Raw genomic sequence first — 21,281 nt, forward strand, 5'->3', positions numbered from 1 at the left:
ACAGGGGCCGCCTTCGGAAAACTGCTCCAATATCCCCTAAGGGGGAGCCTTCCCTGCCCCGAAAGCGCAGCGGTGACGTTATCGGAGAGGTCGTTCCACCGGCGGAGGCGGAACGGTATTCGTCAAACGCAGAAAGAACGCGAGCCCGCTGAATCCCGGGCTGCCTCGCTAAGCAAAGACAAAGCGGGCAGGTCGCTCCGTAAACTGTGCCCCCTCCCCGCGCTCGCCAAACCGGGACGGACGAGAGGTCAACCGATCGGACGGCGTCCGTCCTCACCGCCTCGTCTCTGCCCCGGCATTTAGCCCACGGGAACGGAGATAAATGCCATCCCTGGTTATTAGCGTTACGTGTTTAAATTAGCGCTACTGGATCGCTCCACTCTGCCCAAACCTATTTATTAAACCTTTGCCGTTCGAACAAAACGGTGACTTGAGTCCTCGGGGCCAGGCGACACAAAGGCCTTCCTTGGGGCGGGGGAGGACGGGACCCTCCGGTTCGCGGCCGCTTCCCGGGAGTGTACATTTACACGGCCGACGGTCCCGGTTTTAGAAGTTGATCGCTTTGCCGAACGACGCAGCCAGGTTGGCTTCCCTGAAGGCTTCCGAGACCGTCTGCGGGAGCAACGACACGAAGGTGAGAATCGACAGCCACGCGGGGCCGCCGGGAGAAACGCGCCGTGAAATGGGGGGACGCTAGTTACCGGGTGGGCGTGGCAGACGCGGGCCACGTCTTCACAGGACGCCCCGTATTCCATGGCCAGGGCCGCCTCGTTCACCATTTCTCCAGCCCCCTGCAAGTGGAAACGGTCACCTGCCATTATACCGCCAAGGGGAAAGGAAACGTAGACGCTCACCTCCCCCCCGGGGCCACACGGGTTTCTTTAACGCTCGGGGGCGTAACCGGCCCTGACGAGTACGATACTGAGGTGTTGAACGACATCGTTACAACACGTCCCGGTTTTCTCTTCACGGTTCCACCTCGGCCAGAGGAAAGATCACGTCCCCCCGCCCGGGGCAGTTTCACAATCCCTCCCGGAGAAGGGTTTTCTCCCGGAGCGGCCGGAGGAGAGCGACGTGTTAAAATCGCGCCTGTCCTCGGTCGCGCGAGTTATTTCCCCGTTTGGGGCGCGTCAGGGAAACAGGAGCTTAAACTGGGCGACCGCACGAAGGTGGGTGGTCCCGCTCCGTGGCTTAGGCTGACCCGGGACCTCCCCGCCCGGCCCGACGGCCGTCCCTTCCCGACCGCCCGAGCTCCCGACGGTCCTTTCCTCGGCACCACCCAGCCGAGCTCAGCTCCCGCAAACCTGCCTGCCGGGAAGCGGCAGGAGCCCCCGTTTGGATCCCGTCAGGACGTCGCCCGCGGGTTTCGGCGCTCAAACCGCCCCCCTTGCCGACCGTCTCCCGCGAGACACCCCCCCCCCCGCCCCCCCAACGCCAACGCGGGCCGGGTGGGCCCGGCCCCTCACCGCCCCGAGGATGTGAGCGCCCAGCATTCGGTCCGTCGACTTGTGGCTGAGGATCTTCACCAACCCATCCGTGTCCGCGTTGGTCTTGGCCCGGCTGTTGGCGGCGAATGGAAACTTGCCCACTTTGTATTCCACCCCCTGCGAGACACGGGCGACGGCGAATCGTACCGAGGACCGGCCGGAGTCCCTCCCGCCGGCTTAGGGGTTAGAGCACCGGTCCGCTGCCTGACCTCGGGCGAGTCGCCTCCCTCCTCTGTGCCTCAGGCACCTCATCCGGAAAATGAGGACTGAGCCTGTGTGGGCCGCACGGGGGACACGGACGGGAAGCCCCAGCAGTTCCCAGAATGTCTTTAGTTGGCGAGAGGGAACGGGAAGGAATGCGGCGCACGGAAGACGCCCGAGTTGGAGCCGAGGAGCCCGACAAGCAGCGGGAAGGGACAGACGCAGAGGGAAGTCGCTGGGAACAGGGCGACTCTAGACTCCGAGATCACCGTGGGCAGGGGATGGGTCCGTTTACTAAGCGCTGGGCGTAACCACACAGTGCTCTGCACAGAGCGCGCGCTCTATAAATACGACGGACTGACGGTCTGTGGGGGAGAGGGCCTGCTTTCCCAAGGGACTCGACAGTCTCAATCGATCACGGTCTCCTAACAAAACCGCCCCGCGGGCCAGGGACCGGTGGGGGGGCCCGAGAGAGCAGTGCAGTGCTCAGCAGAGAGTAGGCGCCCGATGACTAGAGCTGACCCACTGGCTAGAGGGATCATTCGCATCGTCGTGCGTTCGAATCCCGGCTCTGCCACTTGTGTGGCTGTGGGCAAGCCACTTCTCTGGGCCTCGGTTACCTCATCTGTAAAAGGGGATTAGCTGTGAACCTCACGTGGGACGACCCGATGACCCCGTATCTACCCCGGTGCTTAGAACAGTGCTCTGCACATAGCAGGCGCTTAGCAAATACCAACATTATTAGAGGACCCAGGCACGCCGCACAGACCGGGGCTCCTGGTAGCCCGGTGTGGGCGTGGAGAGCGCGGCCCATCAGCAGCCGAGGGGCGGCTCTACGCCCGCCATTTCGGCGGCCTAACCGAGGAAACCGAGGCTCCCCGCCGGAGCTCCGGGCCGCCGGCCACGGGCGGGCCGGTCGGTCCCCGACTCGGATCTTGGAGAGTGCCTCTGTGAGGCAGAGATCCCTCATTTCCTCAGGTTCAGAATTCTCTTCCGAATTCGGCCGGAAAAATCGGGAGGGGCGGGGAGAGAGGGGGAGGTATTAATAAAGCCGTTATTAAAAACATCGGGCGGTAAAACCGAAGCAAACAAAGACCCGATTCCTCTGGGATGCATCCGCGTAATCCAGGAACTATTCGAAATCAACGCTTTCGCGCGTTACCTCTTCTTTCAGCTGTTCCTCCGATTTGCCGACCCAGGCCACTTCAGGGTGCGTGTAGATGACGGACGGCACACAGTTGTAATCGATGTGCACGGCCCCGCCGGCCATTCCCTCCACGCAAATGATGCCTTCGTCCTCCGCCTTGTGGGCCAGCATGGGCCCGGCCACCACGTCGCCGATGGCATAGATGCTGCCCGAAGGAAAGGGAGAGAGCGCGCGCCGAAATCTCAGGGAAAACGCCATTTGACCTCGGAATGCCAACCGGGTCCCAGACGGATCCGATCAGCCGGACTCGAGAAAGAAGTCCAACAGGACCTCGGCGCACGCGTGGCTTTTGTCGACGGAGTCCGACGCGTCCGCACCGTATCTCTAGGTCGTTACAAGCGTGCCCTAGCGGCGAGAGCGCGGACCTGGGAGGCCCAGGTCGTGGGTTCTGATCGCGGCTCCGCCACTCGTCTGCTGGGCGACCCCGGGCAAGTCGTTTTCCCCTCTCTTTGCCTCCGTTACCTCATCTGGAAAATGGGGACTGAGACCGGGAGCCCCACGTCGGACATCCCGATTCCCTTGGATCTACCCCAGCGCTCAGAAAAGTGCTTGGCACGTAGTAAGCGCTTAACGGGCACAATCATCACCGTTATCACTCGACCGTTAGCTCGGCTAGCCCGCTGGGGACGGATCCGGATGGGAATCTAATCACACGCAACTACACACCAAGATACAACCGCGTTTTCAAGGACCGAGACCCAGTTCCACCACAGGGTAAGACGGATGGCTTCTGTTTCCGTTTCCTTTCCTCAGCTCCGAGCACGGCGTTCGCCGGTCGGCAAGCCATCGACAGACCGTCGAGAAGCGGGTGGCCTAGTGGGAAGAGCCGGGAGGCAGAGGACTTGGGTTCTAATCCCAGCTCCTCCGCTCGTCCGCTGCGTGAGTTCGGGCAAATTCCTTCGTTTCTCTGAGACTCGGTCACCTCACCGGGAAACGGGGATTAGGACTCTTCTGGGGCCGGGGACTGGGTCCAACTTGATTATCTCATCTCTGTCCCCACACTCAGTACAGTGCCAGGCACGTGATAGGCGCTTAACAAATACCGGGGGGCGGGGGCGGCCCATCGCTACACCCCCTAGCCCCAATTAAGCATCTTCACGCAAAGCTACCAATGGCAATTGTTTACATGTAGCCCCGTAAAGGCCTCGCCAAATTTGCCGTATTTTTCCCACAAAGAAATCTCAGCTCCTTCCCCACCCCCCAAGTCCAATTTTCAAAACAGAAGCCTTTTCAATCACAGCTAGCAAACTCGGGAGCTGTTGCCTCAAAGCTGCGTGACTTACTTTGGAATTTTGGTTTGGAATCTGGAATTGATTGGGATTCTACCTCTCGCATCAAGCTCAATTCCAAGTTCTTCCAGGCCCAGATTCTGAGTGAAGGGTCGTCGGCCAATGCAGACCAGTAGTACGTCGCAGGTGATCACTTCCCCTTTGCCACCGGTGGCTGCTTCAACGCTAGGAAGAAGGAGGAAAAAAAAATACTTGTGTTCACGTACCTGAAAAGAAACTTGGATTTGAGTCGCTCGCAAGCATCCAGGTACGCAGCAAAACATAAATAATCATTCACGGACTAAGAGCTCCACGTTTTTCTCGCAAGAAGAATCTTGGATTTTCACTGGTGTGAAAAAGAATCCTGACAAGGCCCCCCCCCCCCCCCCAAGCGAGATACGTGATTCAAAAGAAAACAATGAATTGACGGGTAACTGAACAGGCAAAGAGAAACATATCGGTCATTAAGGCCTGGTGAAAAAATCAGGCATGATTTCCTTTCTGCGAGGACCCAACGAACCTTTGAAAATGTCTTCACAACTTCCGAGTCATTGGAATGTAGTCATTTTTGAAAAATGACATTTGCTGTTGCCGGGGTCGATAACTGGCAATAATAATAATACTAATGGCATCTGTGAAGCGCTTACTGTGCGCCAGGCACTGTTCTAAGCGCTGGGGCGGGGGGGTACAAGGCAATCAGGTTGTCCCACGTGCGACCCACGGTCTTAATCCCCTTTTTCCGGCTGAGGTAACTGAGGCCCAGAAGTTAAGCGACTTGTCCGAAGTCAAACGGCTGCCGAGCGGCGGAGCCGGGATTAGAACCCATGACCTGACTCCCGAGCCCGGGCTCTTTCCACTGAGCCACGCTGCTTTCATGCCAGCCGCAAAACCGCTTCCTACTTGGTTTTTTTTTTTTTTAACTGACCGTACCAATTTCCTCGGTGATGAAGTTGGCCTGCAAAATCCAGAAGAGGAGTTTTACTTCACACCGGCACCCTGAGGTGACCAAAACCCGAACGTCAACTTGTTTACAAAGAGGAAGATCAATTTACACTTGAACCTCAAGCCCCCCCCCCCCCCCCCCCCCCCCGGCCACCTGATTTTAAACACAGCTGTTCATTTCAGGGCTATAAAATTTCAACGTTAATTTTTTAAGAAGATTTTTGGAGCCCCAACTGGGCATAACCCACTCAATATCGCTCTTATTTCCTACCCAGGCTCGGGGCTACAGCAATCTGTGGCCTTATTTCGTCTTCTCCCACCCCCTTCTGCAGTGTACCTGAATTTACTCCCTTTATTCACCTCACCCTCGGCAGTGACGTACGTATCTGTGATTTATTTATATTCATGTCAGTCGTCCCCCCCCCCCCCCCCCGCCGCCTTTACACCGTAAGCTCCTTTTGGGTAGGGATCACGTCTACCAACTGTTACACTGTACTCTCCCAAGCGCTTCGCGAACAGCGAGCGCTCCAATACGACTGACTGAATTAAATCTTCGTACGACGATTTCTTTCTCAAACACCTCAGAGGACCACAGTGTAAGACTGGGCGGATAACGACAATAATCCTTCGTTACGTAGTTTAAGGTATGAATAAATGCTTCTCTTTACATTAGAGCAGCGTGGCTCGACGGAAAGAGCAGGGGCTTGGAAGTCAGAGGTCATGGGTTCCAATCCCTGCTCTGCCACGTGTCGGCTGTGTGACTGTGGGCAAGTCACTTAACTTCTCCGTGCCTCCGTTACCTCATCTGTAAAATGGGGATGAAGACTGTGAGCCTCACATAGGACAAGCTGATGACCCTCTATCTCCCCCAGCGCTTAGAACAGTGCTCTGCACAAAGTAAGCGCTTAACAAATACCAACATTATTAGTATTGTTAGTTGTCCCCTTCCAAAACACGCCACCGAGGGGGAAATATAAAATGATAAAAATCCAACAGGAATTTCCCTATTTATCCAACACACAGACCTGCAGACAGAGAGAGAAGGTGGACAGAGCACGGGGCCTCTTGTATGACCGTGGGGAGGTCACTTAAATTCTCCGGGCCGCGGTCTCCTCATCCGTAAAATGGGGATGCGGACCGTGCGCCCCAGGTGGGCCGTGGATTGTAGCCAACCTGATTCGCTTGTATCTACCCCGGGGCTTCGTACAGTGCCCGGCCCGTATTAAGAGTTTCACAAATGCCCCGAAAATGAAACGGCAGCTCCCAGAGGCACCCGACACACTTACGCTACGTCGATTTTCCCATCCGGTTTCTTGGTGGCTCCAGTGACCTTGGTGTTGAGTTTAAATTTAAACCCTTGCTTCTGAAGGATGCGTTGGAAGTTCTTCGAAATCTCCATGTCGATCCCCACTCCGCCAACGTGGCCCAGGAACTCCACCGCCGTCACATCTGCCCCGAGTCGCTGCCACACGGAACCCTGAAACGGGCGCCAACGGAAACTCACAGCTCCCTCTGCGAGGGCACAGCCTCCTCCCCTTGGGTAGTGAGTTCAGAGAAACGGGACGGAGGCCGCTTGCGAACGACGCTGAGAGAACCACGGCCTGGGGATCCGCTGAAGGGCATCCTTTTCTCCCCGGTAAAACCTGATTCCTCCCTTTCAACCTAGACGGCTGTCCATCCGCACGCGGCCCCCGCGAAAGGACATTTTAGGCTACGACCCTCACGCCCCGCTGGGCAGGGCGACGGTGCCCGCTTTGCGGACGCCGCGGCAGAAAGCCTTTCTCAGAGTGACTGACCTTGTCACATTGGTCACAGGGTGAAATTATGGATATCATTTTACCCAGTATCATCCACTCTCAGATTAGAACTACCAAAGATTTCCCACTTAGACAGGCGGAACTCGTCGTTCACGTTTTCCAGCAGAGGCAGGAAACGGCCGCTGCCTGAGGGGATGCGAGAAAGTTTCCGGGACTTCCATTTCAACCGTGATTTGCAAGAGGCCCCAGAGAGGCCGTTTAGAAACGGACTTCTCAGATTGTTCTGAGGGAGACTCTCCTTCCGAGTCCCCAGATCAGCCTAAAATCAGTTCGTTCGTACCGCCGGGCAGCCGTTACCCAACCGGCTCCCTCCTGGACCCTTAAGCCTTCCGATCGGACATCAGTGGCTACCCAGTAGAAGCGGAGAGGCAGCGTGGCCCAGCGGCAAGAGCCTCGGCAGTCGGAGGACGTGGGTTCTAATCCCGGCTCCGCCGCTCGTCCGTTGCGTGACCTTGGACAAGTCATTTAACTTCTCTGTGCCTCAGTTACCTCATCTGTAAAATGGGGATTTAGACTGTGACTGTGACGGGGACCGTCCCCCACCTGATTATCTTTACCCCAGTGCTTAGTCGGCACCGAGTGAGCACTTATCAAAAACTTTATTATTATTATTATTTATCATTACTACTACTAAATAGCCTGATTGTTCCAGGACCGTTCACTTCTCCCTCTGAAGGTATGACAGGGCCCGACGTCTTCCCTCAGCACTTCCGACTGTCCGGGTAATCCACCGTATGGGTGATTACTCAGTTTGTAAACACGTTTATGTCCTTCTCCGGTAGAGCGTAAGTTCCTCGTGGGCGGGGAACAGGCCTCACGCTTCTGTGATACTTTCTCGAAGAAGCGCCCAGTACCTAGTGGGTGCTCAACGAATACGTTTTGGACCGTGAGCCCGTTGTCCGGCAGGGACTGTCTCCATCTGTTGCCGAACTGCGTCCAGTTCAGGGCTCTGCACCCGGTGAGCGCTCAATAAATACGACCGAATGAATACTCCTCTACGAATACTGCTGCGGCGACTCAAAAGGCTCTTAGGGATCCGCAGACAATTATCCTCCCTCCCTCCCTCGGTCTCAGGGAGGAACCAGGATGAAGTGAATCCGGGTTCTTAAAGGTAGGACCCGCTCAGGGAAGCCGTGGTGAAGTCCCGTTTCACGTAGAATATCTTACAGGTTCTCACCAATTCCACGCCAATGACTCCTGACCCAATGACAACCATCTTCTCCGGGACCTTTTTTAAAGACAGAGCCCCCGTGGATGAGACTATTGTGTCTTCATCGATCTAAAACAACAACCACCACAAAAAATGAATAAATACGAGGAGTCGCTGGACTTTTCCCGCCTCGGAACGAAGGCGGAGCCAGGCAACCACTTGTTAAAGTAATAAGCCAGGGGATTAGGGGGCAAGCATGGGAAGGCGGAGCGGGGGACAGAGGGTTTGAGGAGGGGGTTAAACGTCTGGAACCACTGGCGAGGGCGATGGGCATGGGTTTCAATAAGGATGGAGAAATAATTTTGCCGGGCAGGGTTAAAGCGCGCAAGGATAAGCTTGAGGTGGACTAGGTCAGCTTAACGTCGGGATTTCCGCCGGCAGCACGTCGCGGCTCGTGCACGGAAGCGAAGGAAGCCGACCGTGGAGGTGACCCCGATCCTTCGCGCCTTATCAAAACTCTCAGTGGCATGAGATCGATGAAGGGCCAGCGGAGCGAGAGCGAGACCAGGAGAGTAGGCGTGGTTACTGCTGAAGAAAAGCTCCGGTAACGGGTCAAAATTCTCAATAAACCATACCGTTATTCCAGGAAAGGGAGCGACTTCCGAACCCGTGGCAATGAGGATGTTCTTGGTGTTGATAACTTGATTGCTGCCATCCGCTTTAGCTGCCGTGACTTGATTTTTGCCCGTGATCTTCCCGTACCCGGGGACGTGGACGACCTTTCGGGTGACGATGTCGAAGTCAACGGACTCGAAAGGCACTTATTCCACAGCCCTCCCCACCCTCCCGAGGGGCCCCCTCGACCGCTTCTTGTTAAATACCCTGCGTCGGGTTCCAATTCCGGGTGGGCGGGGCCTTCCGCCGGGGAACCTCACCTAAAGGCGCAGGAAAGTAATTCCCTGCCACTCCGTTACGAGGCTTCCGTTTACAAGCTTGGGTTTGTTTTGAAGCCACGGGAGTATTTCCCCCAGAGAAGGATGAGCGAGTAAGTACTCCACCACACACACAGGGTCAAGACACAGGGTGCTACCAGCAGCTAGAGCGACCTTCGTCAGCGTCTGATGCGACTTTTTACACGGAGGGAAAACAAACACGACAGAGTGGCGATTTGCACACCGGGCGGACCAACCTTATTCTGTTTAAATAAGTGGGCAATTCCACCTGTTAGGGCTTTCACTGCACCACTCTTCTGCTCCATCATCTTCTCGAGATTCAGCTGGACTCCAGAAACTGTCATTGGTAAAAACAGAAGCCCTCCGTCAACGGGAGCTGGATCCCTGGCATTTAACGAGGCACATTTCAAACAAATTCCTGTTTCTAAAACAGCCCGGGCCCGAGAGGAGTCTCATTCGCCGGCATCTCAGAAGACGCTCCGACATTTCCGACCTGGATTTCTGTAATCCCCGGCCTGGCTGGGCTGGACGTTTAGGCGCCCAGAACGGCTGCCGCACACCAGTCCCTCGACCTGGGGTTTCCTGAAAACGCCCACCGGACCGGTGCTGCCAACTGGGGCAGAGAATGAGAAAGGACTCTCAGAAAGGGTTCAGGGTGGGCGTTCTAAGGGGAGAGAGGCTAGAGCCAGCCTTGCAAAAGAGAAAAAACAGCCAAAAATGGGACCAATACACCGGTCATTCCCAGGAAGGAAAGACCCGCTGGGGCCGGGGGAAGAGAGCCCCCGTGTCCGCCAGAACGCCCAGCAGGAGCGTGGGGGACGGATACTGATATCGGGCCCTTCGGGAGAGGCCTCCTCCCCCTACTTCCGGAGGGACGGCGGGGGGACTGGAAACAATTTCTCCGCGATGGGACCGGGTGTCATCACCAGAAATCCGTGCCGGGCTGAGTGCGGCCACCGTCTCCTCCGCCGGAAAGGGTTCCTCGGAACAGCTGAACCCATAAAGTAAGAAGTCGGGGGAAGGGAAGGCCGGTGAAAAGCGGAACGTTTCGGAAAAAACTAAAGCGCAACTACGGCAGTTTTCCATTCTCCTGGGTAGGAGGAGGAATCGGAGAAGCAAACCTGACCAGCTCCCAAGGGGCAGAGGGCACAGCCGCGTCCACCGGGGAGTGGTAATCGGCGTCGGCAGTGGGATAGGAGAGGAGCCACAGATCATTTCGGGACCCGGGCCGGGAAGAGTTTCCCATGTCCTCCCCTAGGCTGAGCAGACACTCCTCCATCTCCAAATTAACTGCGGGAACTCGCCGGAGCGGACCCCAGGAAGGCCAAATCTGAAAAATGCTACATTTGGGTGGTATCTTTGGAGAACACCCGCGTTGCGGCATTCGCGGGGGCCAACTGCACAAGAGAGCCTGACGATACCGCAACGGGAAAAATGCCGCCGTCACACGGGAGCCGTGATCTCCGGGGCCATCGCTCTATCGCCCGTTGCTTATCGACACACGGGGGGGGCGGGAGCGAAAGCCAACGGAGGGAAGAATGCTTTTCTATTTGGAAGCGTCGGAATTTAAAGGGACCCTACACTTGGCTTTGGGAGCAGTTTGGTGGTAAAACCTTGGGAGGAGGCAGGGTCCGCACCATCTACAATCGCCCGGTTCCGGGCTGGCTCTGTGGCCCCGTTTTCGGGAGGGAAAAAGGAAGCACCCGAGGACCTGCAGCTGCCGGGCCTCCTCCCGCAGGGCCACGGCCACGTCTCGTCACCGTCAGCCAGGCCCACCTAGCCCCAGTGCCCACAAGGCAGCCCGCTGCTGCCGTTCCCCTCGACGGCGGCCGTCTCCCCCGTGGCCCAGCCGGGGCGAAGAGCGGCCCGGGGCCCTCCGAAACTGTCGCTGGGGATCGAGGGCGGTCCGGGCAGCGGCCGAGCCGTGGGCTAGGTTTCGGATTCCGAACGGCCCCGCCTCGTGGTGAGCGACTGCTTCAACTCCCGCTCTCCTCCTTTTAGCGCCGTGCTGTTATTACTCCACCTCGCCTCGTTCGTCCGTCCCTACCCCTCATCCTTAGACCGGAGACGGTCCCCGATTTTCATCGGCGTACTTCTTCCCCCAGGGCTTAATACAGTGCTTTGCACACACTAAGCTACTTAATCTATACTATTATCACTCTTAGAACAACAAGACAAGAACAGAACGCTCTGGGCCTCGGGAATAGGTATAGCCCAGTTGTCTCCCGCCTCCTCTGGGCTGGAACGCTCTGTTCTTTCCCCTCTCTTCCCCGAGAAGCAGGAATTTAAACTGAGCTCTCAAAGGCAGGGATCACATTTTGTATCTGTGAGTCCCCCCGAAACGACCGGTCCCCGCAACCCACCCCCAACTGTGCAGGAAAGAGAAAGAGGGCTGTCGCTCAACTTCCCACCCGAACCTCTCCCGCGAACTTTAGTTTCCCTTCCCGAGCAAACTCCCAAACCCGAGCCTGAGAGATCAAACAGCAACGGGGCACGCTCCGATCAGACACTCACTCTCAATTCCTCTAGCCGCAAAATCTTTGCCATGTGCCAGGTGGTAGAAGTGGGAGTTATTCAGCAAAGCCTGACAAAAAAAAAAAAGAAATCCCAAATATTCCTAAACGGAAACTTGAACAGGAAGCCAATATCAGTTAAAAAAAAAATGGTGAGGCATTTTTCACGGCAAGGATTCATCCCAAAATGATTCAGTCTAATGTTTGATGCCCAAGTGCGTGTTATGAGGGGTGGGAAGTATTTCCCAACATCTGTTTTTGAGGATCTGTGTTGGTGAAAACGCCAAAACTTATTGAATAAATGATCCAATTCCTCGGGTTTTCAGGGACAGCGCTTTCGTTTTGCCCAAAGTCCTGCGAGGAAGGAGGAGGCAGGCATTATTACCCCCATTTTACAGATGAGGAAACAGTCTGGCAGTTAATTGTACTTCTTGAGCGCCTACTCTGTGCAGGGCACCGTACTATGCGCTTGGGAGAGTACAACAATAAAACAGACACATTCCCTGCCCCGGGTGAGGTTAAGAGATCTGCCAAGATCTCGCAGCGGGCGAGGGGCAGAGCTGAGAGTAGACGCCGGCTCTCCTGACTCCATCAATCAAGGGTATTTACTGAGCGTTTACTGCACGCAGAGCTCTGCACTGAGCGCTCGGGAGAGACGACAGACAAGGCGCTCAGTCTAGAAGACTCCCAAGACTGCTCTCTTTCCGCCGGACCACACCGCTGCCCACCTTCTGGAAAGGCAGGCCGCACGCTAAATCGGACGGGCTGTGTGGAACGCTGCTTCAGGGACGCCGTTCGTCATCAGCTCGCCCCGTCCCTCCAACCGACAAGTATCTGATCTACTAAAAGGAACACTCACCTTAGAAGGAATGCAGCCAACGTTCAGACAGGTTCCTCCGAGGGTTTCGTTCTTCTCCACGCAGACTGTCTACAACCAACGGAAATGGGTTTTTAATGGCGCCCGGCCCCAGGGGTCGGTATCTGGGGGGGGGGGGGGGGAAGGGGACATTCTACCCCGCTGCCGCGACGGTCGGAGACGGGACGCTTCCGGGCACCCGCCGGGCCTCCCCCACCAGCCGGCAGCACCCGAGGGTCGGAGAGGGAGATCAGCCGAGCGGGGCGGGCCCTCCGCCGACCCATCACCGGCCCCTGTTCATCCAAGATGAGGCGCGGCCTCGGGGAGACAGCGGAGTCAGGCCGCTCTCGCCCGAGCCAGGTGGAAGGCCGTCGAGCTCTCGTTCGGGCGCCGGGACTCTGGACTGTGCCCTGGGCTACAGGGGCAGAAGCGGCTCCCTTGTTTGCTCCTCGCCCTGGGCAAGAGGTGAGCGAAAAGTCATCCATCTCCCGCTTGAGGCGGTAATGTGAGCACAAGAGGCGGTGCCCATTAATTGCCTTTCTGATCCCAGGGTTGAAGGTAGGATGGCTCCCAGAGCCAGGGCTTTTTTTTTTGGTTATTTTATGGTATTTGTTAAGAGCTCAGAATGTATCCGGAACTCTACCAAGCACTGTGGTAGATGCAAACTAATCAGGTTGGAGACAAGTCCACATTCATTCCTTCATTCAGTGGTAATTATTGAGCACTTGCTAGGCGCAGAGCACTGTACTGAGCGCTTGGAATGTACAATTTGGCAACAGATAGAGACCGCCCCTGCCCAGTGACGGGCTCACGGTCTAAACGGGGGAGATGGACGGCAGAGCAAAACGAAACGAGACATCATCGAGATAAACAGAATCAAGGAGACATACACCTCATTAACAAAATAAATAGGGTAATAAATAATATATATAGATGAGCACGGTGCTGAAGGGAGGGGAAGGGGGAAGAGCAGAGGGCGGGAGAGGGTCACGGTCTTAATCCCCATTTTACAGTTGAGGTAAATGAGGCACAGAGAGGTTAAGTGACTCGCCCGAGCTCACAGAGCAGACAAGCGGCGGAGCCGGGATTAGGACCTAGATCCTCCGACTCCCAGGTCCAAGCTCTATCCACGAGGTCATGCTGATCCTCCTCAATCCGGGGGTTCCCTGGCTTGCCTCACTGCCAAGTCCGGGCAGAGGGAGGACACCCTGACTGACACAAGAGTCCGCCCGGCCGCCCAAACCACCGCGATCCGCACGGTGGTCTCTCCCGCCGGTCCTACCTATCTTGGCGTTAACGACTTTAAAAGAGAAACATTGCATCCCACTCACAAGGGGTTTCTACGTCACCCACATTTTGGGATCACGCTAGAGTCAGTTTCCTTCCCGGATTCGGGACAGCGTAAGAGAACAGTCCACGCCCCACCAAAAAAAACAAAACTTCTGAAATAATGCCAAAAATAAAATCCAGCCCCAAATCACTTTAATCCGTGTTTACATCCCGAAAGAGAAATACGCTGCAAACGTTACCCTGGTACAGCCTGGTCCAAGCTAAACCTTCACTGTCGCTGTCAGGGACAATAATTCACCTACTGTTTCAACACGTTATGGCTCTGGAGCTCATTCCAACTATAATCATGACCAGCCTGAAACCTGAGCTTTCTCCACGGGAATGTCGAAGGCATGTCTCTCCGGGAGGTTCTTTCCCTCTAAAACCGGTCAGTGGAAAGACAGAAGGCTGGACACCTTCCAGTCGCTTTCCTTTCCATCCGCTTTTGAGGCCAACCCTCGTCTTGAAGTTTAAGAAATTGGTCTTATTTTCCAAGTTTTGGAGGACGTGAACCACATTCCAAATAGAGCTTAAATGATTCCTTAACAGGAGCGCCTTACCTTGAAACCCAGCTGAGCAGCTTTGATAGCGGCGACATATCCTCCAGGCCCCGAGCCTATCACTGTCACGTCGGCGTCCACTACAACGAGACCAAAGAGCCGCAAGCGGTGAGATGTTTTGGCCAGCCCACGCGTCGCCGTCACGGCCCTGCTCTGGTTTTGAGCCCCGCCCACGAGCGGCGGTCAACTTTGATGGGGGGGGGGGGGGAGGGTGAATGAATTAAAAGACACAAAATTAGGGGCAACTAACAGACTCTAACAATAACAGTATCTGTTAAGCGCTTACTATGTGCCAGGCATCGTACTAAGCACTAGGAGATTACTGATGGAGAAACTGCACATCACAGCAGACGTGTAATTTTACTACAAAAAAGCAAAAAGAGCATCTCGTTGGCTAAGTTAACAAAGGGCTTCCCTCCCCCTAAAGCCCCGTATGTTAACTCCATTACTCTTTTGGGGCACAAACAGATCACGATCCAGGCCGCAAGAGCTTCTAAGAAATTATCACTAGAAATCAAAGAGGATGATAGACCAGGAGACCGTAAAGGGAATAACGAGCCCCGTTTCCTACCCTCCTGGCCCTCACCACCGGCCAAAGCGGTCCCCGGGCAGATTGCAATACTGCGATTATTATTAATTACTATTATTGTTATTTACAGTGCTCTGGCCACAGTGAGCGTTCAGTAAACACGACTGAACTGAATCCAAGTGGAGCCCAGTCCATTTAACCTCATCCCTCCACACTCTTCTGTAATACAGGTGGGTGCAATGGAAGAATTAGGGAACGTCCTCTGGACGACGCGTGCCAGTCTGTGATGTGGCAGGAGGCGGCTGTGGGTAAACGCACAGGGTCGGACACAGTGTTGATATCGTAATGAGAATTTTCTCTCCCGTGGAATTGAAGAACGCTCCCCCAACCCCGCCATCCTAGCAAGGCAGGCCATATGTATAAATCGAGCGAATTATCACCTAAATAGCATTAACAGTGACCTTCATAATTGGCGATCTAATGGTAGGCTAATTAAGATTTTTCAAAGAAGCTTTCCTTTTATTTGCTCTAAACCAGCTCCACGGAGAACTCCGCTTACCTGCTTGATCCGCATAAGTCCTCAAAGGTGCAGCAGCAATTCCCTTAAGGCCACGAGGGATCCGGCTGAAACAGCCTCTCTTGAAGGAGCGGGAAAAGAAGACGAAAAACACGAGCGTGAGCACCCTGGGAAGTCAACAGAATATACCCCAGAGAAAAGACGGAGCTAGATGTCAAGGAGCCCGAGAGCAGGTTGCGTGTCTTTTTCCTTCTCGGGGGGGGACTCACCCAACTGTTTAGCAGAGTGCTCTGCGCACGGCAGGCGCTCAATATAGCAGGAGCTCAGGGAGGCCTCCCTGCAAGCCCCACGCACAGCCAAAACCTGCTGCTGGCTGTGGGGAAGGTCGGTGGCCGGCGCGGAGCCGGGGGCGGGCGGGATCCTTCTCTCCTGGGAGAAACGGTGGCCACCGCGGTCCTCCGGGGGCTACTGTCCTTCACTGGAAGCTTTGTGTGTGTGCGGGGAGGGAGGGCGAGGAAGGGACCATCCCTCTTGCATCCTCGGAGCGACAAGGCAGGAGGGGAGCGATAAGGGAGGTCGGCCAGCGCCGACCGCCATGGCACCCGTCCTCCCTTCCCTCCTTTTCTCTCCCTTCTGCTTCCCTCCTCTCTCTTCCCCCTTTGGGAAGCAGTCACACGGTCCCGCGATGCCAAACTGAGCAAACCGGAGGCCCTCGGGGAGGGGAAAATAATCACGGCCTAGTGGACCGAGCACGGGCCCTGGAATCGGAAGGCCATGGGTTCTAATCTGGCTCCGCCGCTCGTCCGCTGCGCGACCTCGGGCCAGTCGCTTGTCTCTGCCTCGGTTCCCTCCTCGGTAAAACGGGGATCGAGACTGTGAGTCCCGTGTGGGGCAGGGACCGTGACCAACCCGATTATCCTGCATCTACCCCAGCGCCTAGAACAGTGCCTGGCACACAGTGAACGCTTAACCAACGCCATAATTATTATTGTTAGTCGGGCCCAGCCACGGCACAAGCGAGACTGAACGGGAGTGGGCAGACACGGTGCTCAAAACCGTTAGATTCACCGCAAAAAAAGGAAGATCAGTGCTCTCTGCACGTGAGCTACGCAAAAGTTTCATTCTCTTTGGCTCTTCCGCCTACAAAAAGGTTGCCAACCCCTAATGTAACATGTTTGTTTAATCCCTTTATATTTTAGGATTTTTCTTCCCCCCATTCTAGTTCCTTATATTGAACCCCGGCAAACAGCGTCCATCCCACCCTCATGAAACATTTCCTGAGCACCTGCTGTGTTTCTGGGATTATAAACTGGTCTGTGACAGTTTTACCTCTACTGCGCGTTCCCTGACACTAGTTGACTGCTCTTTCCCAAGGACATGGTCAATAAAGACCCAGAGAAGCAGCGTGGCTCAGTGGAAAGAGCCCGGGCTTTGGAGTCAGAGGTCATGAGTTTGAATCCCAGCTCGGCCACTTGTCAGCTGTGTGACCGTGGGCAAGTCACTTAACTGCTCTGTGCCTCGGTTACCTCATCTGTAAAATGGGGATTAAGACTGTTAGCCCCACGTGGGACAACCTGATTCCCGTGTCTACCCCAGTGCTTAGAACAGTGCTCTGCAAGTAAGCGCTTAACAAATACCAACATTATTAAAAACTGAGGCTGATAATAATTTAGTCTTTCTTAGGGGTTTACGGTGTGCCGAATACCGTACTACGTGCTAGCGGAGATGCAACATGATCGGGTCCCAAAGTAGGGGAGAGAAGGGGTACTGAATCCCCATTTTGCACATGAGGCCCAGAGACGTGAAGAGACTTGCCCAAAGTTACACAGCAGAGTAGTGGAGGAGCTGGGATTGGAATAATAATAATAATGATATTTCTTTAACGTTTAGTATGTGTCGAGGACTTTTCTAAACACTGGAGCAGATACGAGCTAATCGGGTTGGACACAGTCCCCTAAGCCGCGTGGCTTAGGGGAAAGAGCCCGTGCTTGGGAGTCAGAGGTCGTGGGTTCCAATCCCGGCTCCGCCGCTTGTCAGCGGTGTGACTTTGGGCGAGTCGCTTCACTTCTCTGGGCCTCAGTTCCCTCATCTGGAAAATGGCGATGAAGACCGTGAGCCCCACGTGGGACAACCTGATCACCTTGTATCTAACCCAGCGCTTAGAACAGTGCTCTGCACATAGTAAGCCCTTAACAAATACCAACATTATTATTATTATTATTATTACCCCAGCGCTTAGAACAGTGCTTGGCACATAGGAAGTGCTTAGATACCATTATTGTGAATTATTATTATTAATAGTAATAATAAATGGGGATTAAGGCTAAGGATTAAGGGGATTTCCCTTTATCTATCACAGGGCTTAAAACAGTGCTTGACACATAATAAGCACTTAAATACCGTAATAATAACTATTACTATTAATAAAATGAGGATTAAGACTGAGGCCTACATGGGACAACCTCATTACCCTGTATCTCGACCACAGGGCTTAGAACAGTGCTTGAACCATAGTAAGCGATAATTATTAATAAAATGAGGAATAAGACTGAGCCCCACATGGGACAACCTCATTACCCTGTGTCTACCACAGGGCTTAGAACAGTGCTTGGCACATAATAAGCGCTTAACAAATACCTTAATACTTATTATTACTATTAATAAAGTGAGGGATAAGACTGAGCCCCACATGGGACAACCCGATGACCCTGTATCTACCACAGTGTTTACAACAGTGCTTGACATATAATAAGCACTTAACAAATACCTTAATAATTATTACTATTAATAAAATGAGGAACAAGAATGAGCACACGGGACAACCCGATGATCCCGTGTCTACCACAGGGCTTAGAACAGTGCCTGACACATAATAAGCCCTTAACAAATACCTTAATAATTATTATTGCTATTAATAAAGTGAGGAATAAGCCTGAGCCCCACATGGGACAACCTGATGACCCTGAATCTACCACAGGGCTGAGAACAGTGCTTGACACATAATAAGCACTTAAATACCGTAATAATAATATTATTAATAAAACGAGGATTAAGACTGAGCCCCACCTGGGCCAACCTCATTACTTTGAATCTCCCCCAGGGCCTGGAACGGTGCTTGGCACCTAGTAAGTGCTTAGCGACCACCATCATTATTATTATTATTATCATCATTATCAGTAATAATGATCCCCCTCGGACAGAGGAGGGACCTGAGGCCCAGAGAAGTGACTCGCCCAAGGTCACCCAGCGGGCAAGCGGCGGGGAGAAGGGATTAGAACCCACGCAGCCTGGCTCCCGAACCAGGCCGGGGAGCCGGAGGTCATGGGTTCAAATCCCGGCTGCGCCGCTTATCAGCTGGGGGGCTTTGGGCGAGTCACTTCCCTTCTCTGGGCCTCGGTTCCCCCATCTGTCAAATGGGGATTAAGGCTGTGAGAGCCACGTGGGGCAACCTCATCGCCTTGCATCCTGCCCAGCGCTCAGAACAGTGTTTCGCACCCCGGTAAGCGCTTAACAAGGCCCGGCATTATTAGGATGGTTATGACCTCTGACCTCCAGGCCTGGCTTGTGGCCACTAGGCCCGGTGGGGGGGTGGGGGTGGGGGGCGGCTGGGGCGGGGCCCTCCGCCTCGGGGGCACTTATTGGGCCCTGTGGCGGGCACTGTAGTGGACGGTGCGGTGGGGGTGATGCCACGGTGGCCGCAGAGGCCTCTGGGAAGGGGCAGGCTTTGAGGCAGCAGCCGGGCCTCGTCCTGGGGAAGGTCGAGGCGAGGCCCGGCGAGGCCCCGGCGCCCTCCAAGCCCCGGGCCTCCCCTCCCGGACCGGGGAGGAGGGGGATCAGCGTGGCTCACCTTGGCCAGGGCGCGGGACACTGTGCTCCAGCTCTGCATGGTTCCCCTTCCCGGCAGCCCTCGGGCTTTCACCTCAGCCGGCCAAGGTCTCGGAGCGCGGCGCCTGCGCACCGCCGGCCTGCCGCCGTGACGTCACACAGCGCCCCCCCCTCCAGCGGGCTCGGCTCCTAATTGGCTGGCGGGGGGCCGGCGGAGCCAATCCGGAGCGAGAAGGCGACGGCGGCCCCGCCCCCGGGGGGGGGGCAGAGCGCGCGTCGTGCCTTTAAAGGGTGCGCGCGCATGCGCTCGTGCGCGGCCTGCGGCCTTTTTGCTTGTGGCGCGTGCGAGGGAGCCCTGCTCATTCATCCATCCCTCCCTCCATCTTTAATAATGATAATGTTGGGGTTCGTTAAGCGCTTACCGTGTGCAGAGCACTGTTCTAAGCGCTGGGGGAGATACAGGGTACCCGGGTCGTCCCACGTGAGGCTCACGGTCTTCATCCCCATTTCCACATGAGGCCCCGAGAATCCATTCATTCAACAGTATTTATTGAGCGCTCACTCTGGGCAGAGCACTGGACTAAGCGCTTGGAGTGAACAAGTCGGCAACGGATAGAGACAGTCCCTGCCCTCTGACGGGTTTACAGTCTGATCGGGGGAGACGGACGGACGAGAACAATGGCAATAAATAGAGTCGAGGGGAAGAACATGTCGTAAAAACAATGGCGACTAAATAGAAGTCACACAGCTGACAAGTGGCAGAGTGGGGATTCGAACCCGTGACCTCCCAAGCCCGTTCTCTTTCCACTGAGCCACGCGCCTTGCCCCTTCCTACCTTCCCTCCCGAATTTCCTAATACAACTCACTTGGCTCCTCTAATTACAACCTACTCGCCGAATTCGATCTCGCCCATCTTGCCACCCATCCCTCACCCGGCCGACCTCTCGTCCACATCCTCCCTCTGGCCTGTAACTCCCTCCCCCTTGGTTTCCGACGGACGACCGCTCTCCCCGCCCTCAAAGCCTTCTTAAAAGCCTCCAAGAGGCCTTCCCTGATTAAACCCTCGTTCCCTTTTCTCCCACTCCCTTCTGCGTCGCCCTTCCTCTTGGATTTGTACCCTTCGTTCACCCCACAGCGCTTCCGTGCGTCTGCGTAATTCACTGATTTATGTTATTGACTGTCTACCCCTCTAGACCGTAAGCTCCTTGTAGTCAGGTATTCCCATTCTGCAATACTGTACTTTCCCAAATGCTTAGCACACTGATCTGCACACAGTAAGTGCTCAGTCATTCCATCGTATTTATTGAGTTTGCAGAGCTCCGTACTAAGCGCTTGAGCACAACATAACAGACACATTAATAACGTCGGTATTCGTTCGGCTCGTACTACGCGCCGGGCCCTGTTCTCAGCGCTGGGGTAGATACGAGGTAAACAGGCTGTCCCGCGTCTTCAACCCCATTTCACAGATGAGGGAACTGACGCCCAGAGAAGCGAAGTGGCCGGCCCGAAGTCACACAGCCGACAAGGGGCGGAGTCGGGATTCGAACCCACGGCCTCTGACCCCCAGGCCCGTGCCCTTTCCACCGAGCCGCGCCGCTTCGCCCACGTTCGCTTTCACCTTCGCGTTCGCATTCACGTTCCCTGCCCACAACGGGCTCACCGTCCTGATTGAGAGACCGAGGGCGTGGGTTCGAATCCTCGATCTGCCCCTTCCCTGCTCTGTGACCTCGGACGCGTCGCCCGACTTCTCTTTTTCTCAGTCGCCTCATCCGTAAAATGGGGATTAAATCCTCCTCCCTCCTACTTACCCTCTAAGCCCCAAGTGGGACGGGGACCGTGTCCAACCTGATTGCAATAACAATGTTGGTGTTGGTTGCGCGCTTGCTACGTGCAGAGCACTGTTCTAAGCGCTGGGGTGGATACAGGGTGATCGGGCTGTCCCACGTGGGGCTCACGGGCTTCATCCCCATTTAACAGATGAGGTCACTGAGGCACAGAGCAGAGCCGGGATTCGGAGCCACGACCTCTGACTCCCAGGCCACGCTGCCTCTCCGTCTTCTACCTACCGCGGCACTCAGTACCAGACTAAGTGAGCGTTCAACTCCTCGGCCGTTCCCTAAATGCCGC

General features: G+C 55.3%; 1 protein-coding gene across 2 annotated transcripts; it reads right to left on the minus strand.

Annotated features, from left to right (window-relative positions):
- Positions 1 to 377: 377 nt before the first annotated feature.
- DLD (dihydrolipoamide dehydrogenase) lies at positions 378 to 19,288 on the minus strand. Of its 2 annotated transcripts, XM_029077894.2 has the most exons (14): positions 19,177 to 19,288; positions 15,372 to 15,450; positions 14,284 to 14,363; positions 12,398 to 12,466; positions 11,540 to 11,609; positions 9,262 to 9,362; positions 8,708 to 8,851; positions 8,100 to 8,201; positions 6,392 to 6,582; positions 4,179 to 4,349; positions 2,851 to 3,040; positions 1,467 to 1,604; positions 702 to 791; positions 378 to 612 (listed from the first exon to the last, which is right to left on the minus strand). In XM_029077894.2, the coding sequence occupies exons 1-14, from the start codon at positions 19,213 to 19,215 to the stop codon at positions 547 to 549; spliced, it is 1,530 nt and encodes a 509-aa protein (XP_028933727.1). In that variant the 5' UTR covers positions 19,216 to 19,288; the 3' UTR covers positions 378 to 546. The 2 variants fall into 2 exon arrangements, with proteins under 2 accessions (XP_028933727.1, XP_028933728.1); XM_029077895.2 differs by lacking the exons at positions 15,372 to 15,450; positions 19,177 to 19,288 and adding an exon at positions 14,570 to 14,591.
- Positions 19,289 to 21,281: the final 1,993 nt, after the last annotated feature.

This window comes from Ornithorhynchus anatinus, chromosome 13 (assembly GCF_004115215.2).
Source record: "Ornithorhynchus anatinus isolate Pmale09 chromosome 13, mOrnAna1.pri.v4, whole genome shotgun sequence".
Lineage (NCBI taxonomy): Eukaryota > Metazoa > Chordata > Mammalia > Monotremata > Ornithorhynchidae > Ornithorhynchus > Ornithorhynchus anatinus.